The 27,354-nt window shown below is 42.2% G+C and overlaps 1 protein-coding gene across 1 annotated transcript; it reads right to left on the bottom strand.

Moving 5' to 3' along the window:
* Positions 1–300: 300 nt before the first annotated feature.
* On the bottom strand, positions 301–26,981 carry LOC143286025 (guanine nucleotide-binding protein G(o) subunit alpha-like). The gene is made up of 8 exons (XM_076593536.1): positions 26,511–26,981; positions 26,102–26,144; positions 16,873–17,014; positions 12,382–12,542; positions 9,063–9,191; positions 5,529–5,658; positions 2,280–2,433; positions 301–942 (listed from the first exon to the last, which is right to left on the bottom strand). Exons 1-8 carry the CDS (start codon positions 26,626–26,628, stop codon positions 755–757), a joined length of 1,065 nt encoding a protein of 354 aa, XP_076449651.1. The 5' UTR covers positions 26,629–26,981; the 3' UTR covers positions 301–754.
* Positions 26,982–27,354: the final 373 nt, after the last annotated feature.

Raw genomic sequence — 27,354 nt, forward strand, 5'->3', positions numbered from 1 at the left:
AAAGACAAGCCATGAAAAAAACAAATGGTAAATGCAGTTACCACAGTTTATAAAGACAGGAGTCATACATCCCATGGACCCAGTTTTGTCAGACCTTATCCTTCTTAGAAGACAGATGATTACTCCCCTTCCCCCCGGCGGTATTACTTTTAAGGACAATCACATCAAAGGTCAACCACAGATGACAGAATGCTATGCAGTATGTTGTTCTTGCCACAAACACAGACTGCACAGGTCTCTTTTCGATGATGGTGACGATGATCATGATAATAATGACAGTAATAACAAATCACAGCATCATCATCTAGAAGAAGCTAGAGGAAAAACAAACAAACAAAACAGGCACAACAATGTCATAGTCCATGTAAACATGTCATAAGAGAGGAAGGTAGCATAAGAAACTGTCCCAGAAGTTATCTTGTTTTGCTTGCTTTCTTTGCACAGCTTGCTTGCTTGCTTGCTCAGTCCACCAGTTTGCTGTCGATTGCTCCACAGGCAGCCATGGAACCACCAGTGTTAGTTACTGCATACAGAGGACCTTCCACTCCCTGCTCTTTGTTGCTTGAAGCAAACAGGAGAGACAGAACTCTCCCGGTCAGTGTAGACGACAAGACGTAATGTGTAAGACATGACACCACGTCCGTGATGTAAAGCCCTGGCAGGTGATGCACCCGGCGCCACTGGTCTGAAGACACCCGCAGCACTGCCATGCCACCCCCACCCCCCACCCCACTCCCACACCCCCTTCCCCTCCTCAGTAGAGACCACAGCCTCGGAGGTTGTTGGCAATGATCACATCCGTGACGGCATCAAACACAAACTGAATGTTGTTAGTATCTGTCGCACAGGTTTGATGGCAGTAGATTTCTTTTTGTGAGCTCTTGTTCTTGGCCTCAAACTGGTCTTGGATGTAAGATGCAGCTTCCTTGTAGGTCTGTTTACCTGAGAACAACAAAAACAGCAAACGGTCACTCATGTATCAGCTGTGAATCAAGAGAAATGGCAATCATTTCAAAATCATCTGTCACTCCTTGTACTCATGCTAATTAGAACACAAACACACAATCACTGACCTTTTCTCAACAAAGTAACAGTCGCTCTTTGTACTCATGCTAATTAGAACTCACACAAATGATCACTGACCTGTTATCAACAACATAACAGAGAATGACTTACAGTAAATGTTGCCTTTCTCTCCTGGGCACATGTCAAGCCTATTTCAACACCCAAAGGGCTATCATTAGATCAGCAGGTGGGATGGCAAAGCCAGTGAAAACCCAACCAGCCAGTGAAGTGTGCATTTGTCACTGACATAGTATCACCACCATCAACATTTACTTCATACTGCCTCCATGGTGAATCAGTCAAAAATAGCCATAGTTTTCATAACACTGCTCTAAAGAAAACAAGTGTTCTGTATGCCCTTGCGGTTTTTGTATTTGTTGGCCGAGAGAGTGGGGATGTACTTGGGCAAGACACTCTCCACTATAATCAAATTCTAGCCCAAATAGTCGGAACAGCAGTTGCCTCCTCTGCTGTTCTGATGGTCATAGACACGACTGACTATCATATAGTGTTGGTCCAGGGGAGTGACGGGCGCAATAGCCGAGTGGTTAAAGCGTTGGACTGTCAATCTGAGGGTCCCGGGTTCGAATCACGGTGATGGCGCCTGGTGGGTAAAGGGTGGAGATTTTTCCGATCTCCCAGGTCAACATATGTGCAGAACTGCTAGTGCCTGAACCCCCTTCGTGTGTATATGCAAGCAGAAGATCAAATACGCACGTTAAAGATCCTGTAATCCATGTCAGCATTTGGTGGGTTATGGAAACAAGAACATACCCAGCATGCACACCCCCGAAAATGGAGTATGGCTGCCTACATGGCGGGGTAAAAACGGTCATACACGTAAAAGCCCACTCGTGTGCATACGAGTGAACGTGGGAGTTGCAGCCCACGAACGCAGAAGAAGAAGAAGGTCCAGGGGAGTTGCAGCAGGCATGTAGCTGTGTGGATGGAATGAGTTAACTCACTCAGTACGGCCAGTCCTCTCTTCTCCTCTACACAGACCCCTCGGATGTCCAGTGGGTGTCTGAATGACCCAACCTTTAGCTTCCGTCGTCAGAATTGTGGTATTCTTTGTCCACATTCACGTCTTCAGTATAAGAGCCTTCCGCTTGCAATATTTTGATGATGGTAATTGGGGTGAAACGCTGTTAACGTTGTCTCTTTCGCCGTTCGTATGGAATGAGTTAAGCACACACTTTCACACACACACCTACCTGTGTACTCTGGGAAGCAGACCGTCAGAGGGGACTTCTTGATCTTCTCGTCAAACAAGTCCTTCTTGTTGAGGAAGAGGATGATGGAGGTGTCAGTGAACCACTTGTTGTTGCAGATGGAGTCAAACAGCTTCAAACTCTCCTGCATACGATTCTGAAACCATACCAAAAAAAAAAAAAAAAAAAAAACAAAACAATAAGACAGTTTGAAAAAAAAAAGACACAACTTTCTTGAATAAACGGAACCCAGTAAAAAAAATTCTATGCAACTTTTCCAAGATCTACACATATAACTGATTAGGGAACACTTTAGTGCAAACTAAGTGTGTATTTCAAGTACAACAATCTTGCAGTGAGACTGGCCAGACAGTGAAGACTACAAAAATAGTCCATGAAAATAGAAAACAGCCCACAAATGCGCAAAACAATACTGTTGATATACCATTCTGCATGCAACAGGTTTGGCAGCAAGCTCAAAACAAGTTGTACGCTGACATGGATTACAGGATCTTAAATGTGCGTATTTGATCTTCTGCTTGCGTATACACACGAAGGGGGTTCAGGCACTAGCAGGTCTGCATGCCCTGATTAAAGGTGTAAGTGAAATGAAGAAATAGTGTCTCTCTCTCTCTCTCTGGGTGAACTGGTTATCGTTATAGTAAATTGAATGATCACGATATTATTTGTCCCTTGTGCAGATCTGCTGAAGAAAATGAACTTCACTTCATGTTACGTTGCCCTGCCTTAAATGACCTTGGGCTACAGTTAATTCCACAAAAATATCATAGACATCCATCTCTGTTTCGACTTTCCTTGCTAATGTCATCAACAAATGAAACCATTGTAAAACAGTTCGCTATATACTTGTATAAGGCATTCAAAATCCGCAGTTTGATATGTGATTAATTGTGCTTTTTGTGTGTGCATGTGCATTGCTAGAATTGTAGTTAAATGTTTTCTGTTCCACATTGTTCTGGAATGTAACAATTTGTGTTCACTGATCCCCTTCATGAGGGGCTACGGCCTTCATTGAATAAAAATGTTCGTTCGTTCGTTCGTTCTGGGTGAACTGTAAAAAGCTATATCATGATGACGCTGTGATCCCTGCCATTTTTTGACATTTTTTCCTTTCATCTGAAATAATTCATCAAAGAGAGAACAACATTTTGACTGTGTGCAATGTACTGTGGTACGCATTTTATCTGTAATCATTTAACATCAGGAGGACACCATTTTGGTTTTATACAGTGTACACCTTTGTTTCAACAATTTTTTTATTTAATACAGTTTAACCCTTTCGTCACTTTAGTCGCTGATTGGCGACTTCCAGCGATTACACCACAGTCGCCAAACGGTGACTTGTACGGAGAACACTGCTGGTGCCAATCAGCGACCTGAGCATTTAACAAACTTGTGCTACTCTTCAAAAAACAACACCAAACTTAGCCAGCACTTCCTGCCACATGTACCGGAAATATCCTTCTCATTCTGGAACCAACCCTCGTGCGGTTTGGAGCGATTTTCAGTGGCTTTTTTTTTTTTTTAACTTAGTTTGAACGATGGCAAGTTCTTCAACCAGTTCAGATTGTAACCAACAGTCTCGCTGTAGACCACGGTATACTGGATAGCAAGCTGCAAGTCTAACTGAAAGTCAGTTGGCGGAAAATGATTTTGTTTGCTGACAGTGACAGTGGAGAAGAGCTTGTGCCACATGGCAGTGAGCAGACAAGTGACACTTACAGCTCTGCTACACAGCCCGTTTTCAGCTGTACTGTTCAGCTGGCTACCAGCCAGCAGCTGTTAGCAGCTTGATCATAACTGGTGAGTGGTTTTCTCCGCATAGGCAGGTAGTAGTTTGCACAGGAAAGGAATCAGACCCCTGCCGGAGTCCGCACTAGTGGGTCACGGTTAAGTATGTGTAGTTGAATGGTGATTTAGACGGGCGCAATAGCCGAGTGGTTAAAGCGTTGGACTTTCAATCTGACGGTCCCGGGTTCGAATCTCGGTGACAGCACCTGGTGGGTAAAGGGTGGAGATTTTTCCGATCTCCCAGGTCAACATATGTGCAGACCTGCTAGTGCCTGAACCCCCTTCGTGTGTATACGCAAGCAGAAGATCAAACACGCACATTAAAGATCCTGTAATCCATGTCAGCGTTCGGTGGGTTATGGAAACAAGAACATACCCAGCATGCATACCCCTGAAAGCGGGGTATGGCTGCCTACATGGCAGGATAAAAATGGTCATGCACGTAAAATCCCATTCGTGTACATACAAGTGAACGTGGGAGTTGCAGCCTACGAACGCAGAAGAAGAAGAAGAATGGTGATTTAAGGGTTAACAACCATCAGTCACCACAATAATAATAATAATAATAAAGGATACTTATATAGCACACAATCCAGAAATCTGCTCTAGGTGCTTTACAAAAACGCTTTTGTTAAGATAAAACATTACATCTATGTTACATACACACACCAAAATGTGACTACACACACACACATACACACACACTGCATACATACATTTTAACATACATGTGTATCTAACAGCCACCCTAACACATACGCAGACACAGGCAGGCACAAACTTACATAAACACACGCACACACAATGCACATTCATGTACATACATGTAGTTATGTACACATACATATGTATACACACATAGTCAAGCACAGCTAATGCAAAGGAAGTGGACAACCATCCATATATACATGCATGTAGTTATGTACACATACATATTTGTATTTGTATTTCTTTTTATCACAACAAATTTCTCTGTGTGAAATTCGGGCTGCTCTCCCCAGGGAGAGCGCGTTGCTACACTACAGTGCCACCCCTTTTTTTTTGTATTTTTTCCTGCGTGCAGTTTTATTTGTTTTTCCTATCGCAGTGGATTTTTCTACAGAATTTTGCCAGGAACAACCCCTTTGTTGCCGTGGGTTCTTTTACGTGCACTAAGTGCATGCTGCACACGGGACCTCGGTTTATCGTCTCATCCGAATGACTAGCGTCCAGACCACCACTCAAGGTCTAGTGGAGGGGGAGAAAATATCGGCGGCTGAGCCGTGATTCGAACCAGCGCGCTCAGATTCTCTCGCTTCCTAGGCGGACGCGTTACCTCTAGGCCATCACTCCACATATGTATCCACACATAGTCAAGCACAGCTAACGCAAAGGAAGTGGACAACAATCCATATCTTTTGCAACCCACACCTCACCAGTCTTGAGTATCTGGGTACTTACAGTAGTTTCATCTTCATGCAGAACTTGGTCGTATTCACTCATGGCCACACAGAAGATAATGGCGGTGACATCCTCAAAACAGTGGATCCATTTCTTCCGTTCCGACCTCTGACCACCCACGTCAAACAGTCTGCAAGACAACCAACATCATTATCATTGCTATCGTCACCAACAAAAACAGTGGATCCATTTCTTCTGTTCCGACCTCTGACCACCCACGTCAAACAGTCTGCAAGACAACCAACATCATTATCATTGCTATCGTCACCAACAAAAACAGTGGATCCATTTCTTCCGTTCCAACCTCTGACCACCCACGTCAAACAGTCTGCAAGACAACCAACATCATTATCATTGCTATCGTCACCAACAAAAACAGTGGATCCATTTCTTCCGTTCCGACCTCTGACCACCCACGTCAAACAGTCTGCAAGACAACCAACATCATTATCATTGCTATCGTCACCAACAAAAACAGTGGATCCATTTCTTCCGTTCCGACCTCTGACCACCCACGTCAAACAGTCTGCAAGAAAACCAACATCATTATCATTGCTTATCATCATCAACAAAAACAGTGGATCCATTTCGTCCGTTCCGACCTCTGACCACCCACGTCAAACAGTCTGCAAGACAACCAACATCATTATCATTGCTTATCGTCATCAACACTTTCCTCTGTTTCAGTTTTAGTTTTCAGTTTCTCAAAGAGGCGTCACTGCGTTTGGACAAATCCATATACGCTACACCACATCTGCTACGCAGATGCCTGACCAGCAGCATAACCCAAAGCGCTTAGTCAGGCCTTGAGTGCATGCTTATATATTTCTGTACCTATCAGAGCAGATTTCCTTTCACATTATTTTGCCAGAGGACAACAGTGAACACTCTCGTTGCCATGGGTTCTTTTTCAGTGCGCCAAGTGCGTGCTGCTCACGGGACCTCGGTTTATCGTCTCATCCAAAAAGACTAGACGCTCAGTTTTGATTTTCCAGTCAAACCTGGGGGAGAAAGGGAGAAGAGAGTGGGGTTCGAACCCACACCCGGACAGACTCTCTGTACTGGTAGCTGAGCGTCTTAAACCATTCTGCCACCTTCCTCCTTTCTGCTACTTTCCTCTACCAGTGTCTATCTTGTCAGGCATACGCTGAGTAAAAGTTACTGGAACAAACCTAGAAGAACAAGGTCATGGTTGATATTCTAGCCATCACTTTCTTTTTCTTTAAGTTTTTTTGGGTTTTTTGTCTTCTTTTTTTTTGTCTTTTTTTTTTTTTTTTTTTTTTTGCTGTTTCTTGTAACTGCCAGCTGTCCTTGTATTTGTATTTGTATTTCTCTTTATCACAGCAGATTTCTCTGTGTGAAATTCGGGCTGCTCTCCCCAGGGAGAGCGTGTCGCTATAATACAGCGCCACCCTTTTTTTTTTTTTTTTCCTGCGTGCAGTTTCATTTGTTTTCCCTATCGAAATGGATTTTTCTATAGAATTTTGCCAGGAACAACCCTCTTGTTGCTGTGGGTTCTTTTACGTGCGCCAAGTGCGTGCTGCATACAGGACCTCGGTTTATCGTCTCATCCGAATGACTAGCGTCCAGACCACCACTCAAGGTCTAGTGGAGGGGGAGAAAATATCGGCGGCCGAGCCGTGATTCGAACCAGCGCCGCTCAGATTTTCTCACTTCCTAGGCAGACGCGTTACCTCTAGGCCATCACTCCACATTTTTCTCCAAAACGTAAAGCTCTTCAGTCCATTCTGCAACCTGTTCTGAAATGTCTAGGCAGCCTACACTCCCAGCATCAGGACTAGTGGGGCAAGGTGTGACCTGAGAATCTTCGCTTCTCAGACTTGCGTCATTTCCACCCAGTCTGTGTGCCAGTCAAGGAGGAGGAGGAATTTTGTTTAATGTCCCGTCACACATATATCGGTGATTGAAGACATTTTGTTAAAGTATTCATGAATACATTTGAGTATTATCGGTTAGAAGGGGTGGGAGATGTGAATGAATGGAGGGTTGGGGGAAAACTGGGCAAATGAGGGTGAAATGTGGGTGAAATTTGAAAAAAAAAAAAAAAAAAAAAAAAAATCTAAATACAATTACAGGAAATTACTTAAAGGACTTCGTAGAAGAGAAGTTGTTAAACTGACAAGCGAAACAACTCATAATGAATGCAGAAAGTCAAAAACATCAACGTTCTCAGTCAGTCACTTGTGAAGACACACTTTCATGTACATAAGGCTTCATCAGGCTGCAGTCCAAAATTATATAAAAATTATATGCTCAACTGTCAGGTTACTAAAGCATATGCACTTGACATTAGAACAAGTTTTGCCCTTAACCCCTTGAGCCCTGACCACCGCTTTACCGGTGGTAGAGAAAAATGACATAATGCCTAGCCACCGGTTGAGCGGTGTGTAAACACTTTGTATTGTGTTTTGATATTGGTTGACTTATATTGAAGAGCCAATCAGAAAAACTGTAATGTTCTGACGTCAGCGAACGTAGTACCAACATGGCCGCACCTTTTCACTGTGTTTTGTGCATGTGCTTTGGATAAAAAAGATCAATTTCAATATAAGTCAACCAATAGCAAAACACGACACAAGTGTTTACGCACCGCTCAACCGGTAGCTAGGCATTATGTCATTTTTCTCTACCACCGGTAAAGCGGTGGTCAGGGCACTCTTTTTATATCTGCCGTGACACATTAAATACCAATTATCTGCAAATTTTGGCTCAGGTGCTCAGGCAGAAGGGTTAAAATTGCTCAGGAACTCAGGGCTCAAAGGGTTAACAAGTTCTTTTTCCTTTCTACTATCTTCAATCAAGCAATCTAGTTTGGTTTCCATAATGATTTTCTGCACCACCCATCACCCTCCCTCCCAAAACACAGAGACTGAAAGAGGAGTATCAATAATCATTTTCACACCTGCTGCTGCACAGAAAACAAATCACATATATGGGCTGCACAGCAACAAGCACGCGCACGCACGCACACACACACACACACACACATACACACATCCCTGTCAATGTTATTGAACACACAGGGATATATGTAGTATATATATAGTCAGAACGGAAGAAATTGATCCAGTGTTTTTTTGTTTTTGGGGTTTTTTTTTTGGTTTTTTTAACATTTATTTGCTTATTTATCATCATTGTTGTCTTTTTTTTTTCTATCTATTTATTTATCTATTTATTTATTTTATTTTCATTATTATTATTATTATTTATTTATTTATTTTTTAATTATATTATTACCAGTTAGTTATTTCACTTTATTTTATTTATTTTTCTCAAGGCCTGACAAAGTGCGTTGGGTTACGCTGCTGGTCAGGCATCTGCTTGGCAGATGTGGTGTAGCGTATATCGATTTGTCCGAATGCAGTGACGCCTCCTTGAGCTACTGAAACTGAAACTGAACACACACACACACACACACACACACACACACACACACACAAACATCCCTGTCAGTGTTATTGAACATACGAGGTATTACATTGTACAAAATACACACAGGCCCGCAATACTTACTTGAAATTTAAATTCTTGAAGGAGAAATGAACTTCAACAATGCCCGTCGTCTTGACTCGTGTTCGGAGGATGTCTTGTTCTGTGGGCATGTAGTTCTTGTCCCCTAGGCGCTCTAAGGAATCTAAAAAGCTGAAAACACACAAAAAGAGAAAGCAAATCAATTACTAAATTATTATTATTATTATGATTACAAACGGAACAATGAAACGGCAAAAAGCAAACAGCTTCACTGTGCTAAAAACAAAGGCATCAGAAACATATAAGAAAAAATATCTAATGTATAACAACTTTTTTGCTTTTTTTTTTTTTTTTTTTTTTTTTTTTTTTAATCCAGGTTACATCAAAATCAAAAGGATACAGAAAATCAAAGTCTGTCTCCTTTTCTTCTTCCAGACATGCAATCCTCTCTCTGTGACAGTAAGACATCGATTCTAGTAGCATAAAACACAACCTTTCTTGCGAGTTAATGCATTGTACAACAGCTCTCAAACTCTCTCACAAGTGGACTTTCAGATATATATGTGTGTGTGTGTGTGTGTGTGTGTGTGTGTGTGTGTGTGTGTGTGTAAATGACAATTTTTACTCCACCTGTTGGGGCGTGTGTTAGTGTTAGCTGGGTATGTTCGTTTCCGTAACCCACAGACCTTCATTTGTGGGATCTTTTTGACATATTTGATTATCTACATGTGTATACAAGGGTACAAAAGTGTTCAGGCACTACAGCAGGTCTTGCATGTATGATGACCCTGGACATGGGCAGTCACTTTTTTTTTTTTTTTTTTTTTTAGGAGAAATCAGTGGATGCCTAAAAGTTCTGCAAGTGAGCAGGATAGTTTCAGCATCCCTGGAAGGTTCTTTCTTTTTCTTTTTCTTTCTTTTTTTTTCTTTTTTTTTTCTTTCGTTTTTTTTTTGGGGGGGGGTTGTTTGTTTTTTTCTTTTGTTCAAACACTTACAAGACCATGCAACATATATTACACATACATGATGGCTTCACACAAAATCATATTCCCTGAAAGAGAGGCATGGTATACATACACACACACACACCCTCTCACTCTCTCTGTGTCTCCTTTACTCACTCAATCCCCTCCCTCTCCACAAGCTCTACACCTAAGTACAATAATACATGGGCAGTCACTTGCTGCAGCTGTCCTCAAACACTGTACCTGGACTTACCTCCCTTGTGGAGGACGTACACAGAAGCTGACCACCCTTTGGAGTCATTCGTATTCTATCTAACTTGTCCCTCTTTCACTTGACTGAAATGTTTTCCCAAATCAAGCCATTTCCTATCATTGCTTGCTTCTTTGTTTTATAGGCTTTTTGTTTGGCCAGGAGTAGAGAGGGCCCAGAGTGTCAGCGAATCAACTGCGATCGCGCCTTAATTTTAGCATGATGGCCCAATCGAGCTACATAATTATGTGACCTGGTTGGAGACATAATTTGACGAAAAACAAAAACGCCAGAGAATTGACAGACAGGCAGAAAATACGAAAAAAAAACTTAGCCGTATGAAGAGCACAGTAACAGGAGTCATGATGGCTGCCAGAAAAAGAGGGCGCTAGCTAGCGGGACAAAGGGGAGGTTACCTACTTCCGGGAGGTTATCAGCCGTAGTTGCTTTCGTTTTCTCCGCATAGGCAGATAGCAGTTTGCACAGGACAGGAATGTCAGACCCCTGCTGGAGTCTGCACTAGTTGGGTCACGGTTAAGTATGTGTAATTAAAGTTCTGTTTTGGGGGTCTTGTTTGTTTGATTTTAGTAACTTTTCCCCTTTCGCTTCTTCATTTCAGCTGGATAAAAAAAAAGACTGAGAAGAAGCTGACACCAAGTGACTGTACCTGGTTACCTAAGGAGATTGGTCTAAGTTTGATTTTGTTGGGCGCTTGATAGTGTCACACTGCAAGCCTTGGTCACACACAGCTGAAAAAGAGATGTCCCAACATCCACTCATGTTTAAACCCTTTCATCACCATGGTCATATTTCGGCACCAGCTAGGTAAAGCACCCATGTCACTGATGAAATGCAACCAGATGATGGGTCTTTTGTGCGTTAACCTAATGCTCTTAATTTTCAGTGGTAGGATTGGCCTTTTTTTTTTTTTTTCTTTTTTCTACACATCACAGGGGAATCCCTAGCTATTCTTAGACACCATCTTTTCTGTGGTTCCTGCACAGGGTAAATTTTTGCACTCTAAAATGACTGGACAAGGAGAATTTGGCAGTGGGGCAATATCTGCTACTTGACAGTTCCAGTCTGGAATCGCCCCAGTTTTTCCATGATTCTCCGTCAAATTATTACTTTCACAAAATTTTAAACATGAAACAGAATGTCAGAGTCCATGATGATGTTTCTGCAATGCTATGCCAACTATCTTCTTCTTCTTCTTCTGCGTTCATGGGCTTCAACTCCCACGTTCACTCGTATATACGCGAGTGGGCTTTTTACGTGTATGACCGTTTTTACCCCGCCTTGTAGGCAGCCATATTCTGCTTTCGGGGGTGTGCATGCTGGGTATGTTCTTGTTTCCATAACCCACCGAACGCTGACATGGATAACAGGATCTTTAACGTGCGTATTTGATCTTATGCTTGCGTATACACACGAAGGGGGTTCAGGCACTAGCAGGTCTGCACATATGTTGACCTGGGAGATCGTAAAAAAAATCTCCACCCTTTACCCACCAGGTGCTGTCACCGTGATTCGAACCCGGGACCCTCAGATCGAAAGTCCAACACTTTAACCATTCGGCTATGGCGCCCGTCATGCCAACTATTAAGTATCACATGTTCAGATGTCTTTGTCATCCATTCCTGTACTTCCTACACAAGGGTTACCCAGTGTGATACTAGTTTCAGTTTCAGTATTCTCAAGGAGGCGTCACTGCGTTTGGACAAATCCATACACGCTACACCACATCAGCTAAGGCAGATGCCTGACCAGCAGCATAACCCAATGCACTTAGTCAGGCCTTGAGTGCACGCATATAATACATATTTGTGTACTTATCAGAGTGGATTTCTTCAACAGAATTTTGCCAGAGGACAACACTCTCCTTGCCATGGGTTCTTTTTCAGTGTGCCAAATGCATGCTGCACATGGGACCTCAGTTTATTGTCTCATCCAAATGACTAGACACTCAGTTCAATTTTCCAGTCAAACTTTGGGAAAAACGGCGAGAGTGAGATTCGAACCCAGGCCCTCATGGACTCTGTATTGGTAGATGAGCATCTTAACCACTCTGCCACCTTCCTCCTTAATGTGATACCAGCACAACAACATGTATGCACCCACGGACTGCGCCAATATCGCTACTCACTATTTTGCCGAGTCATTGAGCTGGTACTCGTTGGAGCGGCCAAAACAGTCCTGCACGCCACTGTCCATCCATAGTCTTTTCATGGCTGCCAGAAGTTCTTCGGAAAAGGGTTCAGTGTCCTCCATACGTGCTATGACATCCAGAACCATCTTGGCATCAGACTGAAACAGTGTAAGAAAAACACAAAACTGTTAGAAATATTCATAAAATAATAGGGGAATGTATTTCTAGTGTATTTTACATGACTTGCAGGAAACATTTTAACTCTCTCCGGACGACAGAATGCGTGAGCATTACTACATAAAAGGTATTTGGTTTCAGACAACGGAATGCAACAGCATTTTCCAAAAATAAAAATTCATCACACGCTGTACACATGATTTTGTGATTAGCCAAGCAGAGTGCGCTATTCTGGGTCACTCCACAATTGAATGGTATGATTGGCCAGCCTGTCATGTGTGGCCCATTTTGCACACACGCTGACAAAGTCACTGACCGGTCGTCTACTCACGTGCCAGCCTGTTAGCAAAGTGGGTTCTTCTCAAAATGTTATGGAGCGAACAAGGCAGCAACAGCAACGTTTTAGTGTTGCCGAAGTACTTTAAATGCTACAGACTGAAGGGTTGAACATTGAAGAGGTGGATGATGATGATGAAGAAAGTGAATTTTGTGCAGAAAGCGAGCATGGGTATAGTGATTCGGGCTGAAAAATTGGCATTATTTTCTGCATAATGGCAAAACTGTAAAAATAAGATGAGAAATTTGATTTTTATATATATGTAATAGCCCAACATGTAATAAACCAGTTCTGAAAGTTTCATTTTCTTACTCTGTATTTTGAATTTTTTGTAATTTTTTTCCAAAACCTTACAAATGGGCCGTCTATGGGGAAAAGCAAGGTAGAAAACTTGTTGTCTCGAGTGAGTTAAATCTGTGAGAAAGGGTGTTCCTTTCTGAAAGCCCATGTTGTAAAGTGGTGTTACTTTCTTACTTTGCATGCTTTTGTTTGTTTGGTATGTTGTTTGGGTTTGTTTGTTTGTTGTTGTTTTTTGGGGGGAGGGTGGGGGGGTTGTCTCTCCTGCAACAATTTGTGAAACCAGTTTAGTAGGAATTGTGCGAGCAGTGTCATGGTAAAGTCATGTTTTATATGGTTTTTTGTAGAGGTTCTTTCTCTCTCTGGTTTTTTTTTTTTTTTTTTTTTTTTTTTTTCAGGGGTGGGGGTTGGTGGGGTGTAAACAATGCGAGTCTATGTTTTAACCCGGTGTTCGGTTGTCTGTGTGTGTGTGTGTGTGTGTGTGTCTGTGTGTCCGTGGTAAACTTTAACATTGCCATTTTCTCTGCAAATACTTCATCAAATTTGGCATAAAAATAGGAAAAATTCAGTTCTTTCCAGTCATCATGTTTAAAACAATATTGCACCTCTGGGATGGGCACACAAAATTTTTTTTTTTTTAAAGCCAAATTATATGCAAACTGAATTTACTGTTATATATATATATATATATATATATATATATATATATATATATATATATATATATATATATTATTCTCTAAACTTGGCACTTTGATCTGATATTCTGACACAACAAGAGCAGTCATTTTTATATTCTTTTTTTTTTTTTTTTTTTTCTGTTCTGGGGGGGAGAGTGGGGGGATTTAAGTTTTAACACCAAGATATCAATCATGAAAGGAAGCTCTTAGAGTACAGCCTTATAATGTCCATATCCTCCTCCATCGCCACTTATAAAAAAAATATGTATTCCCAAACCTAAATGGACCTCCATAGCAGTAGTATCCTCATCATCATCATCTTCTTCTATCTCCTCGTCCATCGCCACTAGTAAAAATATGCATTCCCAAAACCTAAATGGTCCTCTATAGCAGTACACGTAGTTACTGTAGTATCACCATCATAATCATCTTCCATATCCTCGTCCATCACCACCAATAAGAATATATATATTCCCAAACCTAAATTTTGTTTTGCTAATACTGGAAATCATCAATGATCATGAAAGGAAGCATAGAGTACAGCCTTGTCATGTATTCCCAAACGTAAATGGACCTCCATAGCAGTAGTTTACTGTAGTATCATTTTTTTGTTTGTTTTTTGTTTGTTTTTTTCTTTTTGTTTTGTTTGTTATTTTTACTTTATTTATTTTATTTTATTTTATTTTGTTTTGTTTTGTTTTGTTTTGTTACTTTAACTTCTTTTTTTTTCTCAAGGCCTGACTAAGCGCATTGGGTTACGCTGCTGGTCAGGCATCTGCTTGGCAGATGTGGTGTAGCGTATATAGATTTGACTGAACGCAGTGACGCCTCCTTGAGTTACTGATACTGATACTGATACATTGTTGTCATGTTCCATCACCACTAATAAAAAAATATGAATTCCCAAAACCTACATGAACCTCCATAGCAGTAGTAGTATCATCATCATCATCATCATCATCATCTTCCATCTCCTCGTCCATCGCCACTAGTAAAAATATGCATTCCCAAACCTAAATGGACCTCTCTAGCAGTACATGTAGTTACTGTAGTGAGGGGTGGGGGCGGGGGGGTTAACACCCTGATATCATCATGAAAGGAAACGTAGAGTACAGCCTTGTCGCGTATTCCCAAACCTAAACGGACCTCCATAGCAGTATCTTATCATCATCATCCTCATCTTCCATATCTTCCTCCATAGTTTCAGTTTCAGTTTCAGTAGCTCAAGGAGGCGTCACTGCGTTCAGACAAATCCATATACACTACACCACATCTGCCAAGCAGATGCCTGACCAGCAGCGTAGCCCAACGCGTTTAGTCAGGCCTTGAGAAAAAAAAGAAAAAAAAAAGGTGAATAAATAATAGTTAAGCATAAATAAATAAGTAACTAAATAAATAATAATTATAATATAAAAAAGGTAGTAATAATAATAATAATAAATAAATAAATAAGACAATGATGATAAATAAGCAAATAAATGTCAAACATGAAGACACACATTCACACATACACCCACACATGCATAACAGATATACACCAAACATGCAGTTTCACACATAAATAAAAAAAAATTAAAAAAATTCCCAAACCTAAATTTTGTTGTTGTTTCAGGGGAAGGGCGGGGGATGGGGGGTGTGGAGGGGTGGAGGGGTTAACACACAGATATCATCAAGGAAGGAAACATTAGAGTACAGCCTTGTCATGTGTTCCCAAACCTGAATGGACGTCCACTGCAGTATCATCATCATCATCATCATCATCATCATCATCATCTCCATCTCTTCCCCCCATCATCACTAATCGTAACGTGTTCGTCCTGCATAGGACAAGCCTGAAGCAGCCAAGGAACTGATGACAGGGCAAGGGAATGGAGCAGGGGATGAAAGGCATGTTTTGTCTGTTGGCACTGACCTGTATCGTGTGTGAGTGTGAGTGTGAGTGTGTGTGTGTGTGTGTGTGTGTGTGTGTGTGAGAGAGAGAGAGAGTGTGTGTGTGTGTGTGTGTGTGTGTGTGTGTGTGTGTGTGTGTGTGTGTGTGTGTGTGTGTGTGTGTGTGTGTGTGTGTGTGCACCAGTTTCTGAGCCTGTGTGTGTGTGTGTGTGTGTGTTGTGTGTGTGTGTGTGTGAGTGTGTGTGTGTGTGTGTGTGTGCCAGCGTCTGAGCCAGTGTGTGTGTGTGTGCATGTGTGTGTGTGTGTGTGAGTGTGGCTGTCAGAAGGGGGGTGGGTCTGTCTATCTGCCTATGTGTGTGTGTGTTGGTGCGTGCACACACGCACGAAAGCATGCAAGCCTGAGTGCATGCATGCAAGGGCTAGTATACACATCTGGCACAACATGTACATATATATATATATATATATATATATATATATATATATATATTATCATGTCAGTCTTACATATGCATATTTTAGCCAGTGTCATGTTAAACTTTGTAGACTTTGTACATATTTTACGACACTTTGTCTTAAATTTCATTATTTTTTTCATTGTGAAGTGCGGTGAGCCCCATCTGAGATGGGGGTACTGCGCTATATAAGCCTACATTTTATTATTATTATTATGTACAAATGATGGGCGCAATAGCCGAGTGGTTAAAGCGTTGGACTGTCAATCTGAGTGTCCCGGGTTTGAATCACGGTGATGGCGCCTGGTGGGTAAAGGGTGGAGATTTTTACGATCTCCCAGGTCAACATATGTGCAGACCTGCTAGTGCCTGAACCCCCTTCATATGTATACGCAAGCAGAAGATCAAACACACACGTTAAAGATCCTGTAATCCATGTCAGCGTTCGGTGGGTTATGGAAACAAGAACATACCGAGCAAGCACCCCCCCGAAAACGGAGTATGGCTGCCTACAAGGCGGGGGGTAAAAACGGTCATACACGTAAAAGCCCACTCGTGTGCATACGAGTGAACGCAGAAGAACAATTATGCACAAACGCCTGTTGTCCCTGTACAGTTGCCAACGCAAGCACCAGAGCTTCCAGGAACCCACCTCTCTCTCGTTGTCCCCAAAGGGGATGCTGAGGGTGCCCATGGCTCGGATGATGGCCACCAGCGACTGTATGGTGTTGCTGTACACAACGGGTTTGAACTGCTTGTTATCCTCCGACGTGAAGCCTCCCTCGTGGATGATCCTGCCAGACACAGCATCACAGCTTTGCGTGTAGTTTGTGTACTACCAACATAGCATTACAGCTTTGCGTGTAGTTTGTGTACCAACACAGCATGCAGCTTTGCGTGTAGTTTGTGTACCAACATAGCATACAGCTTTGCATGTAGTTTGTGTACCAACATAGCATGCAGCTTTGCGTGTAGTTTGTGTACCAACACAGCATTACAGCTTTGCGTGTAGTTTGTGTACTAACACAGCATTACAGCTTTGCATGTAGTTTGTGTACCAACATAGCATACAGCTTTGTGTGCAGTTTGTGTACCGTTACTACCAACACAGCACACACCTTTGTGTGTAGTTTGTGTACCAACATAGCAATTAGCATAAAGCTTTGTGTGTAGTTTGTGTACCAACATGGCATACAGCCTTGCGTGTAGTTTGTGTACCAACATGGCATACAGCTTATTGTGTAGTTTGTGTCAACATGGCACACAGCTTTGTGTGCAGTTTGAGTCAACATAGTACACATCTTTATGTGTAATCAGATCAACATCGCACAAAGCTTCATGTTAATCGAAAAGGGTCCCGGAGGGCCACAACAAACAACAAACATACATGACAAAAACATTTCTAATGCATAAAAAGTTGGCAAAGACCGAGCAAATGGAAAATGTCACTGATCTGAAAAAATGGCAGCCACTGAGAATGATCATTTACCTCCTGCCGGGAATGGCATTTCATTGGCTAGCAGACAGCGGTATATTGGCGAGACATCTGATCACTGAAATGCCTGCAAAACTTTTTGGCTCAAAGGAGCAAACAGATAGGCCTGGTTTGCATCAAGTTTGACATGGTAGAGTATATGACACCAAGCCCCATGTTTCGTTGTGTATACAGGTTTATGTGTCGTTTGTGTCAACATATCATACAGGTCTATGTGTAGTTTGTATCAACATAGCATACAACTTCATGTCTGATTTCATCACTTCCAGAAAGAGAAAGTAAGTAATACCAGTGAGATATGTGTGTGTGCAGTAACCTGTATAGCCATGTCACATGTATGTGTATGTATAAATTCCGGGGTGTGGGTGTGGGAGGTAAATTATTCAAAGTAATAATTGGACTGTCTGATCTTTGTTCAGATCTTTTTACAATTTTTTTTTCCGCCAGTAACCTGGTAACGTTTCTTTCTTCTGCTCTGTTTTGGCATAGTTTCAGTCTAGACAAGTATATTTTTCTGTGCAGCTTGATCATAGTTGTGGGGGGTTTTTTTGGGGGTTTTTTGAATCAAGAGTTTAAGTCCATAAGCCAACACATAAAACTCAGGTTATTCTCCAAACACTCTCTCCACCAAGACTCTGAATCTGACAAAGAGTCTGGGTTCAGGATTTATTAGCTCACTCAGTACGGCCAGTCCTCTCTTCTCCTCTACACAGACCCCTCGGATGTCCAGTGGGTGTCTCAATGACCCAACCTTTAGCTTCCGTCATCAGAAATTGTGGTATTCTTTGTCAACATTCACCTCTTCAGTATAAGAGCCTCCCGCTTGCAATATTTAGATGATGGTAATTGGGGTGAAACGCTGTTAACGTCGTCCCTTTCGCCATTCATATGGAAAGAGTTAAGTCCTCAAGCCAACACATAAAACTCAGGTTATTCTCCAAACACTCTCTCCACCAAGACTCTTGAATCTGGCAAAGAGTCTGGGTTCAGGATTTATTAATGAAAGGCAACAGACAGACTGCCTCAACCCAGTCCGCACAAAAGTAGGCCACGCTTCCACCTTGCGCAAACATGGCCTTTTATCGATCACTCAATGAGTGCCGCTGCGATGTAAGCAATCAATACCTGGGTAGGGTAGACGTCACTCGGGGTGATAGATAGAGATGTGTATATATATATAACCACAGTGGGGCAACAGTGCGAGCATCAGATTACACTCAAACAGAAGCAGCTTGCCTTGTTCACAAAAATAAATAAATAAATAAATAAAATAAATATAAATAAAATGCTAGGTAAACAAATTGCATGGTCATGGCTGAGCATGGCACACTCTCTCAGTTCTGACACTGTCTTTCCTCACAGTGTGTGTGTGTGTGTGTGTGTGTGTGTGTGTGTGTGTGTGTGTGTGTGTGTGTCTGTCTGTCTTCTATGTCTGTGCAAGTGCGAGTGTGAACAATAAGTGTATTATGATTTTGTGTGTGTGCATGTGTGTGTGCGTGTGTGTGGTTGTGTGCATCATTAACATTATTATCCATTGTTATGCCTCATGCTACCAGCACACATAATAATGACAGCCTTGTTATATATACATATAATACTGGTGGTGGTAATGCTGGTGGTGTTGATGTCAATGCATGTTTACACTGCACGGAAAAGGCGACGGAAGCTGTGTTGGATCAGAAGCAGGAGCTGACAAGACATGAACAAAATGTCATTTGCTCGGGAAGTGTGCTTTACCTTCAATTTCCATCTCTCTCTCTCTCTCATCTCATCCTACACATCCCTTCCTATTTTTCTTTCAATTTTTTTTTTCCATCTTCTCTTTTCTCTTTTTCCAACACCCATCTCTCTCTCTCTCTCTCTCTCTCTCTCTCAACAGTCAGAGAAGAGAGAGTGAGAGAGATACTGACAGTGTGAGAGAGACAGAAAGAGACACAGAGAGAGGGGGGTGAGAGAGACACAGAGAGACACTCACACAGAGGAGTGAGAGAGAAGAATGAGAGAGAGACTGACAGAGACACACAGAGAGAGTGTGTACAAGTATATATATATATCAATATGTGTATGCTTAACTGTGTGTGCTCGCACGCACTAACCTGTCTGCACTGCACTGTATAGGAATAGACTGGACTGGGCTGTATTTGTCCTTTTATTCAATATCAGTTCACTATTTTTCAGGTCCACTGTGTTGTATCAGATTAATTAGTGTAGTGTAGTGTAGTGTAGTGTAGTGTAGTGTAGTGTAGAGTGTAGTGTAGTGTAGTGTAGTGTAGTGTTGTGTTGTGTTTCACAGCACTTTATTGTGTTAAACTATCATATAACGTGTCCTTCAATTAAATGTCTCTCTCTCTCTCTCTCTCTCTCTCTCTCTCTCTATATATATATATATATATATATATATATATAATGTAGATTCACTTTCATTCCAAGTGCACAGAATTGTATAGTGTGTGCCCTCCAATTCAATACACATGTTTCTCACTTTTATTTCAGGCGCATAGTATTGTGATGGGTTACGGTGTGGTTTTGTATTATAATATACATTGTATTGCTGTCATGTACAGTCATGTGACTTATGTCACCTTGGCAGTACCTGATAATAACAGCAACAGCTGATTGCCATCTCCTAGACTTGCACGAGTGCTTCAGAGCCCTTTTTTTTTCTTTCTTTTTTTTCATAAAGTTCTACAGTTCTTAATCTTACGGGTGGATTGTTTTAACTTATTCATACACCTTCAAAATGGTTACTTGACTGTTCAAGTGAGAACAAGTCATGCATTATAAACAAACTTGGTTTTGCATTCCATGGAAAAAAAACTGTATGTTCGGAAATGTGTTGCTGTTGTTTTTTGTTGTTTGTTTTGGGGGTGGGGTTTTGGGGTGTTTTTTTTTTGTTGTTGTTGTTTTTCCTGATTACAGATATATGTTGATGCCACCACCGTGCCAGTGGGAAGCTCACGTGTGTGTATCTCCTGAAGGAGCGTGACTGTGTGCCAGACAGTGATGGCACCAGTCTCAGAGATCCACAATATGCTGGATGAGCGACACTGACAAGACATTGTCGGTATTCCGCCAGTCAGATTTGGGTGTCAATGAGTAATATAACTCTGTGTGTGTGTGTGTGTGTGTGTGTGTGTGTGTGTGTGTCTGTGTCTTTGTGTGTATGGGCGTCTGTCTGTGCCTGTGCCTATGTGTATGACAACATAGCCTTTGGATGATGTTTTGTTTGTTATTGTTGTTGCTGTTCTTTGTCTGTCTGTTTTTTGTTAACACATATCCAAAAAAAAAGTTCCTAATTTTCTTTTTGCAAACATATACAACTGTTTTCAAGTTCCTAATTACCATGGTTTAAGTACCTATGTCATATTGTTTTATTTCACATCATTGCTACGAGTCTACGAGTACGACATGGCAGATTTCACTTGCAGGAGATACTATACGAAGTAAGACTCGACGAGTATAGCAAGAGCCAAAAGGAGGAGTTTGTATTATACTCCATGTTTGGTGTTACATATACTTACCATGTCAAACTGATGCAAACTAGGCCTATCGGTTTGCTCTGCTTGGCCAAATTTCGCGCGGCTAACAGTGAAAAGACGAGCAGTGCTGGCCCGGTCCGCTCTCAGCCACTTGTTGGAGATACTAGACAAAGTAAGACTCTAAGAGTATAGCAAGAGCAGGGTTCGTCACTAACGGGAGCGCTGAGCGGAACGCTCTGAAAAAACAAATTGCGCTCTGGAAAATTCCTTGACTCAGAGCGCTTGTGCTCTTGATTTTGAAAAGACATAAGCATACACTACTGTATCTAAATTGTTATTCCATTGTCCATCACAAACAAGAGTCAAAAGCGCGATCGTTTTGCATTTACCGAAGTTTGAAAGCTGTCTGTTTACGTTTTGTTAGTTCAACCGGAAGTAGGCCTAGTGAATCAGGGGAGGCTATGCAAAAGAGCGCTCTTCAGACTTGAAGAGTAGAAAAGTGGAGCGCACGACCGATTTCGCGGCCGTGCAAAATCAAAATGCTGAAATATTTGATCCCAAAAAGGAAGGCTGACGGTTTTTAGTGTGCGCTCTTAGTTTTCAGTTTGCGCTCATCAAAATTCTGAAACTAGAGCGCAGGCGCTCATGTGAAAAAATGTTAATGACGAACCCTGAAGAGCCAAACAAAACACTTGTCTTTTCTCTTCAGCTGGACCCCATCGTCTGTTTCTTATTTTCTTTTTTCTTTTTTTTTTTTCAGTACATTGGCTAAGCAGTTCATTAAGTCATGCTGCACATGCAACATGAGATAATCATCGCATCTCATTGACTCAAAGACTTCCAGCACCCAGGCCAACAACTCTCAAGGCTTAAGGAAGGAAGAGAGAGTGTGTGTGCAGGAAGCATTAATACCACTTAGCGCAAGGAACTACAGCATGCTGGGATCTCATATATGCAATCTGCCCAGGACTTTTTTTTTAATTTTTTTTTTTTAAGATGAATTTTTCAACTATTCTGATTTCTGTTTTCAACTCTTTCTAGCGCTCAGCTGACCTTGTCATTGTTATTATCATCTTTTTATGTCTTATGTCTACTTTTAGTTTGCTATTTCATGCCTATTTTATTCATATCCTTTAATTGATTTTGTGTTGCACATGTATGGCTGTAATGATGTACTCTAAGTTACCTTTTAAAGGTTTCTGTTGTGTTGTTGTTATCTACTGTGATTATTTATTGTACGCATGGGTTGCCATGTAAACACTTTATGTCTTTTATGTATACATGTTGAATGACTGTGATTTCTGTGTATTGTTTATGTGTTTTACACCACAAATGAATTTCTCTTGTGGAGAAAATAAAGTATTCTGTATTGTCAGAGGCACAATAACTGTAGTGTTAAACTATTCAAAAGCAGGCAATAACAATATCAAACATCATCAGAGTGACAGGAGCTGGATAAATCAGCAGTCTTCACACCGCCAGGTGTTCCACCTGCAGGCAGTGTGATGACACCATTGCAAAAGAATTCCCATTGAAAAGCTTGAATATCCATTACAAGCGTGTTAACTGCTGTTATAATTAGCAATAAAGGAAATTTTCTATCTAAAATAACGTTTAAATAACATACTTACCGTGACCCCAACTAGTGCAGACTCCGGCAGGGGTCTGACATTCCTGTCCTGTGCAAACTACTATCCACCTACGCGGAGAAAACAAAAGTACTACGGCCAATAACCTCCCGGAAGTAGGTAACCTCCCGGAAGTAGGTAACCTCCCCTTTGTCCCGCTAGCTAGCGCCCTCTTTCCAGTTTTATAGTATTTAATAAATGTGGCTGGAATCTACAATTATGGCTGCTGCTTCTACAACCATGGCTGTTGCTGACTGCCTGAGTTTGCAATAAGTTCAATGGACACGTGTACCTCACGTCCTGAGAACTGTGCTGTTTTTACTCCTCTCCCTCTCTTGCCCATTATGTCAGACAAGGCCTCTGGTGGGATGGGTGGAACTACACCACCAGTAATTTGTATTTGTATTTTATTTTATCACAACAGATTTCTCTGTGTGAAATTCGGGCTGCTCTCCCCCAGGGAGAGCGTGTCGCTACACAACAGCGTCACCCATTTTTTGGGTATTTTTTCCTGCGTGCCGTTTTATTTGTTTTTCCTATCAAAGTGCCAGGAACAACCCTTTTGTTGCCATGGGTTCTTTTACGTGCGCTAAGTGCATGCTGCACACGGGACCTCGGTTTATCGCCTCATCCGAACGACTAGCATCCAGACCACCACTCAAGGTCTAGTGGAGGGGGAGAAAATATTGGCGGCTGAGCCGTGATTTGAACCAGCGCGCTCAGATTCTCTCGCTTCCTAGGCGGACGCGTTACCTCTAGACCATTACTCCACAATGTTACACAGCAAGATGAGTCAGAGCCACCTTCAGCATTCTTCCAGCAGGACCTGTTGGAGACAGTTCAGCTCTTAGCGGTTTTGCCTCTGAAGGTGCCTACCTTTGGATGCCTTCCAGCTTTGTCCTCTTCTTCTTTGTTCATGGGCTGCGACTCCCACTTTCACTCGTTTACACGAGTGGGCATTTATGTGTATGACTGTTTTTACCCCCCCTCTATGTAGGTTGTCATACTCTGTTTACAGGGGGAGGGTGGGGGTGGGGGAGGGGGGGGATTGCATGCCAAGTATGTTCTTGTTTCCTTGACCCAACTAACTCTGACATGAATTATAGGATGTTTAACATGAGTATCTGATCTCAGCGTGCATATAGAAATATAAAATACATATACATATTATACACACACACATGACTGGGGTTCAGGCACAAGCTGACCGAATGCTGACATGTATCTTTAACGTGTGTATTTGATCTTCTGCTTGCATATACACATGAAGGGGGTTCAGGCACTAGCAGGTCTGCACATAATGTTGACCTGCTGGATCACAAAAATCTCCACCCTTTACCCACCAGGCAGCGTTACCAAGATTCAAACCCGAGACCCTCAGATTGAAAGTCCAACGCTTCAAGTTTAACCCTTTGAGCCCTGACCACCGGTTTACCAGTGGTAGAGAAAAATGACATAATGCCTAGCCACTGGTTGAGCGGTGTGTAAACACCTGTGTCGTGTTTTGCTATTGGTTGACTTATATTGAAGAGCCAATCAGAAAAACCATAATATTCTGACGTCAGCGAACGTAGTACCAACATGACTGCGCCTTTTCACTGTGTTTTGTGCATGTGCTTTGGATAAAAAAGATTGATTTCAATATAAGTCAACCAATAGCAAAACACAACACAAGTGTTTACGGGCCGCTCAACCAGTGGCTAGGCATTATGTCATTTTTCTCTACCACCAGTAAAGCGGTGGTCAGGGCACTCTTTTTATATCTGCCGTGACACATTAAATACCAATTATTTGCAAATTTTGGCTCAGGAGCTCAGGCAGAAGGGTTAAAATTGCTCAGGAACTCAGGGCTCAAAGGGTTAATCACTCGGCTATTGCGCCCTTCACGCCTAGATAATCTCACAGGAGGCATGAAAAGATCATGAAAAGAATAAAGAAATTTGACTGTTGTGTATGAATAAGATTCGTCTCTGGTGACTTTCTCAACATACACATTTATTTCAGTTTTCCTAAGTATTCGATGAGCTGTAACTACCTAAAATATATTTCTAAATGTTAGTCATGAAGCCAAACCATTTCATGTCCCTTTTAATTAATGGGACATTTTTTAAATGGGATATTTATGTTTTGTGTTGTCAAGCTGTGCACTGCATTAAGGCAGATTTGCTTTAAAAATATATATTTTTTTTAATTATAAAAAACCCCAGCAAAAGTAAGAGATCATCTCTACTGGGAAAGGTAGAAAGGAAAAGACAGACAGATATTCAACACTCACACACACACACACACACACACACACACACACACACACACACAATTTCTGGAAAAAGAAGGGACTACTCAGTTCTTCCAAAGAAGAGAGGGATGAGTATAAATTTAGACACAGTGACACACAATATCTCTATTCCATATCTCAGTTCTAAACATTTCCAAAGCAGCAAAAGTAGCAGCCCTTAACAGAATCATAAAAACTGCCGCCAAGATTACCAGGGGCTGGTCTACTTCTCTAGAGGACTTATAAGCAGCTACTTAATCAAATCAAAATAAATCAGCCGGGATGAATTACATCCAGCTTTTGGGATTTTCGAGATGCTCCCCTCTGGTCAACGGCACAGAAGGACGAAAACCAATCCCTTCGCCAATAGCTTTTTTCCCAAAGCAGTCTATGCCCTGTCTCTCAAACAAATCCAGTATGATAAATAGAATTGTGCAATCAACAACCATCTACCTGAAGATCTAGTCATCAGCCCCATCCACATGTAATATGCAGCTTCTGTTCAAATGTGTGCGAGAAAGAGAGAGAGAGAGAGGGAGAGAGAGTGCATGCGTGCATGTGTGTGTGTGTGTGTGCAGTGCGTGCATGTGTGAGTATGCACAAGTTTTTGTACTGATATGCACTTGTATGTATCATAATTTCTATTGTATCTGTGTTTGTGTATGAGTTTCGATTTATGTTCTTACCTTGTTATGTACTAACCCCCCAAATATTCCTTGTGACCCCGGTACACTTGGTAATAAAGACATATTCTATTCTGCTCCAGAGATTTCACACCACACTTTCTTCCCGAGCCAGTCCGACGTGAGTTGAATCATCTCTTGTTTCTCGGTCAGCCGGCAAAACGAAAGCAAACGGAAAACACCCGGCTTCCCCAAACCAAAAACAAGCACACCAAGGGCAAGGTCACGGAAGCTGGACAAAATGTTAATCATGAGTCACGATTCACACATCTAACCGAGCCCGATACAGACGAGAGAGAGAAATGACAGACATGAACTTACTTCATCTGCTTGACGATGGTGCTCTTGCCACTCTCGCCAGCGCCTGCAAAAGCAAACAGAAACAGCAGAACGGGCCGTTAGCACGAAGAGGGAATTTGGTGACCCAGGAAATAGACAATCACTACATCACAGCCTATGTTAATCGGTATTCTTTCTCTCCAAACGGAGCCATCTAACCCGGTTTAAACGCGACAAGGCATTTTAAAACTGGAGAATCAGACATAATGAAACATGTTTTTCCAGAAACTAAACGTTTCCTGAAAGAAAATAACAATTCTGCCGTCTCTGAAAAATCCAAGATGGCGGCTGCATAATAACAATCCGTTACTAAAATTACGGTGATTATGTTTTCCGGTCAGCACTGACTATGGCACTGGGATGCTGAGAGGATGGAAGGAGTAGTACTCACCCAGCAGCAGCAGCTTGATGTCTTTTGCGGCTTGCATCCCGTCTTCTTTCAGATGCTTCTCGATCACTTTACTCCTTTCCATCGCCGCACGTTCATCGGCGCTCATCGTACACCCCATGATGGCGGTGGTAGCGGTGGCCGGGCAAGCTTGCAGGGAAGACGCTCAGCCCGCCTCAAAGCCCCTCGCTCCCAGCTGCCTCCAAATGTTCCACGCCCTAGCCAGCACAACACGTACACAATGATATGCCACAACAACAAAACTGGTCCGATACAGAATAATGTCAGTGTTGGACGAAGCTTCCCTCGTTCACTCGGTCCTCAAATGTCTGGGTTGAACTGTGCATAAAAAGCCGCTACACTTCCCCTGCCGGCTGTGTGGATGGGAAAGAGAGACAGAGGCAGCGAGCGCTGGTGGAGCGCCTGCCTGCACTGTCAGTCTCTGTTCTGTTTGTCGATGCCACTCGCCATCCAATGGAAACGGTTTGCCTCACAACCAGACAGCGCCCCACACTACCAGCACAGCGCAGCAGCAGCAGCAGTAGCAGCACGGCACAACAGCAGCAGCCGAGTAGGAAACCCAGGAACGAAGTCTTTCAAACCATGTACTGTGGCACTAAGTGTGAATGATGTATGCAGTTCTAGTATGTATAAGATACAATCAAAGACGTGGAAAAACTACGTCTGCTAGTCTGGCATGTGGGGCAGAGCGGCTTCCAGGTGAATGAAAGATCGATATTCTCCCCCAACTGACACCACTTCGGGAGGGGTGGGGGTGGGGGGCTGTCCTGCCGCAGTGGCGTTCGTTACTTGCGGACGGAGGTTGACAGTCTGTGTCACGAGCACC

This window comes from Babylonia areolata, chromosome 9, assembly GCF_041734735.1.
Source record: "Babylonia areolata isolate BAREFJ2019XMU chromosome 9, ASM4173473v1, whole genome shotgun sequence".
Taxonomy (NCBI): Eukaryota; Metazoa; Mollusca; class Gastropoda; order Neogastropoda; family Buccinidae; genus Babylonia; species Babylonia areolata.

Excerpts from the sequence above, each read along its gene's own strand:
- LOC143286025 (XM_076593536.1), bottom strand. The coding sequence starts at position 26,628 with ATGGGGTGTACGATGAGCGCCGATGAACGTGCGGCGATGGAAAGGAGT. Across the intron at positions 26,145-26,510 it reads CATCAAGCTGCTGCTGCTGG|GCGCTGGCGAGAGTGGCAAG; the intron begins GTGAGTACTACT and ends TTGCTTTTGCAG. Across the intron at positions 12,543-16,872 it reads TTGGGGACAACGAGAGAGAG|TCTGATGCCAAGATGGTTCT; the intron begins GTGGGTTCCTGG and ends ACACTGTTTCAG.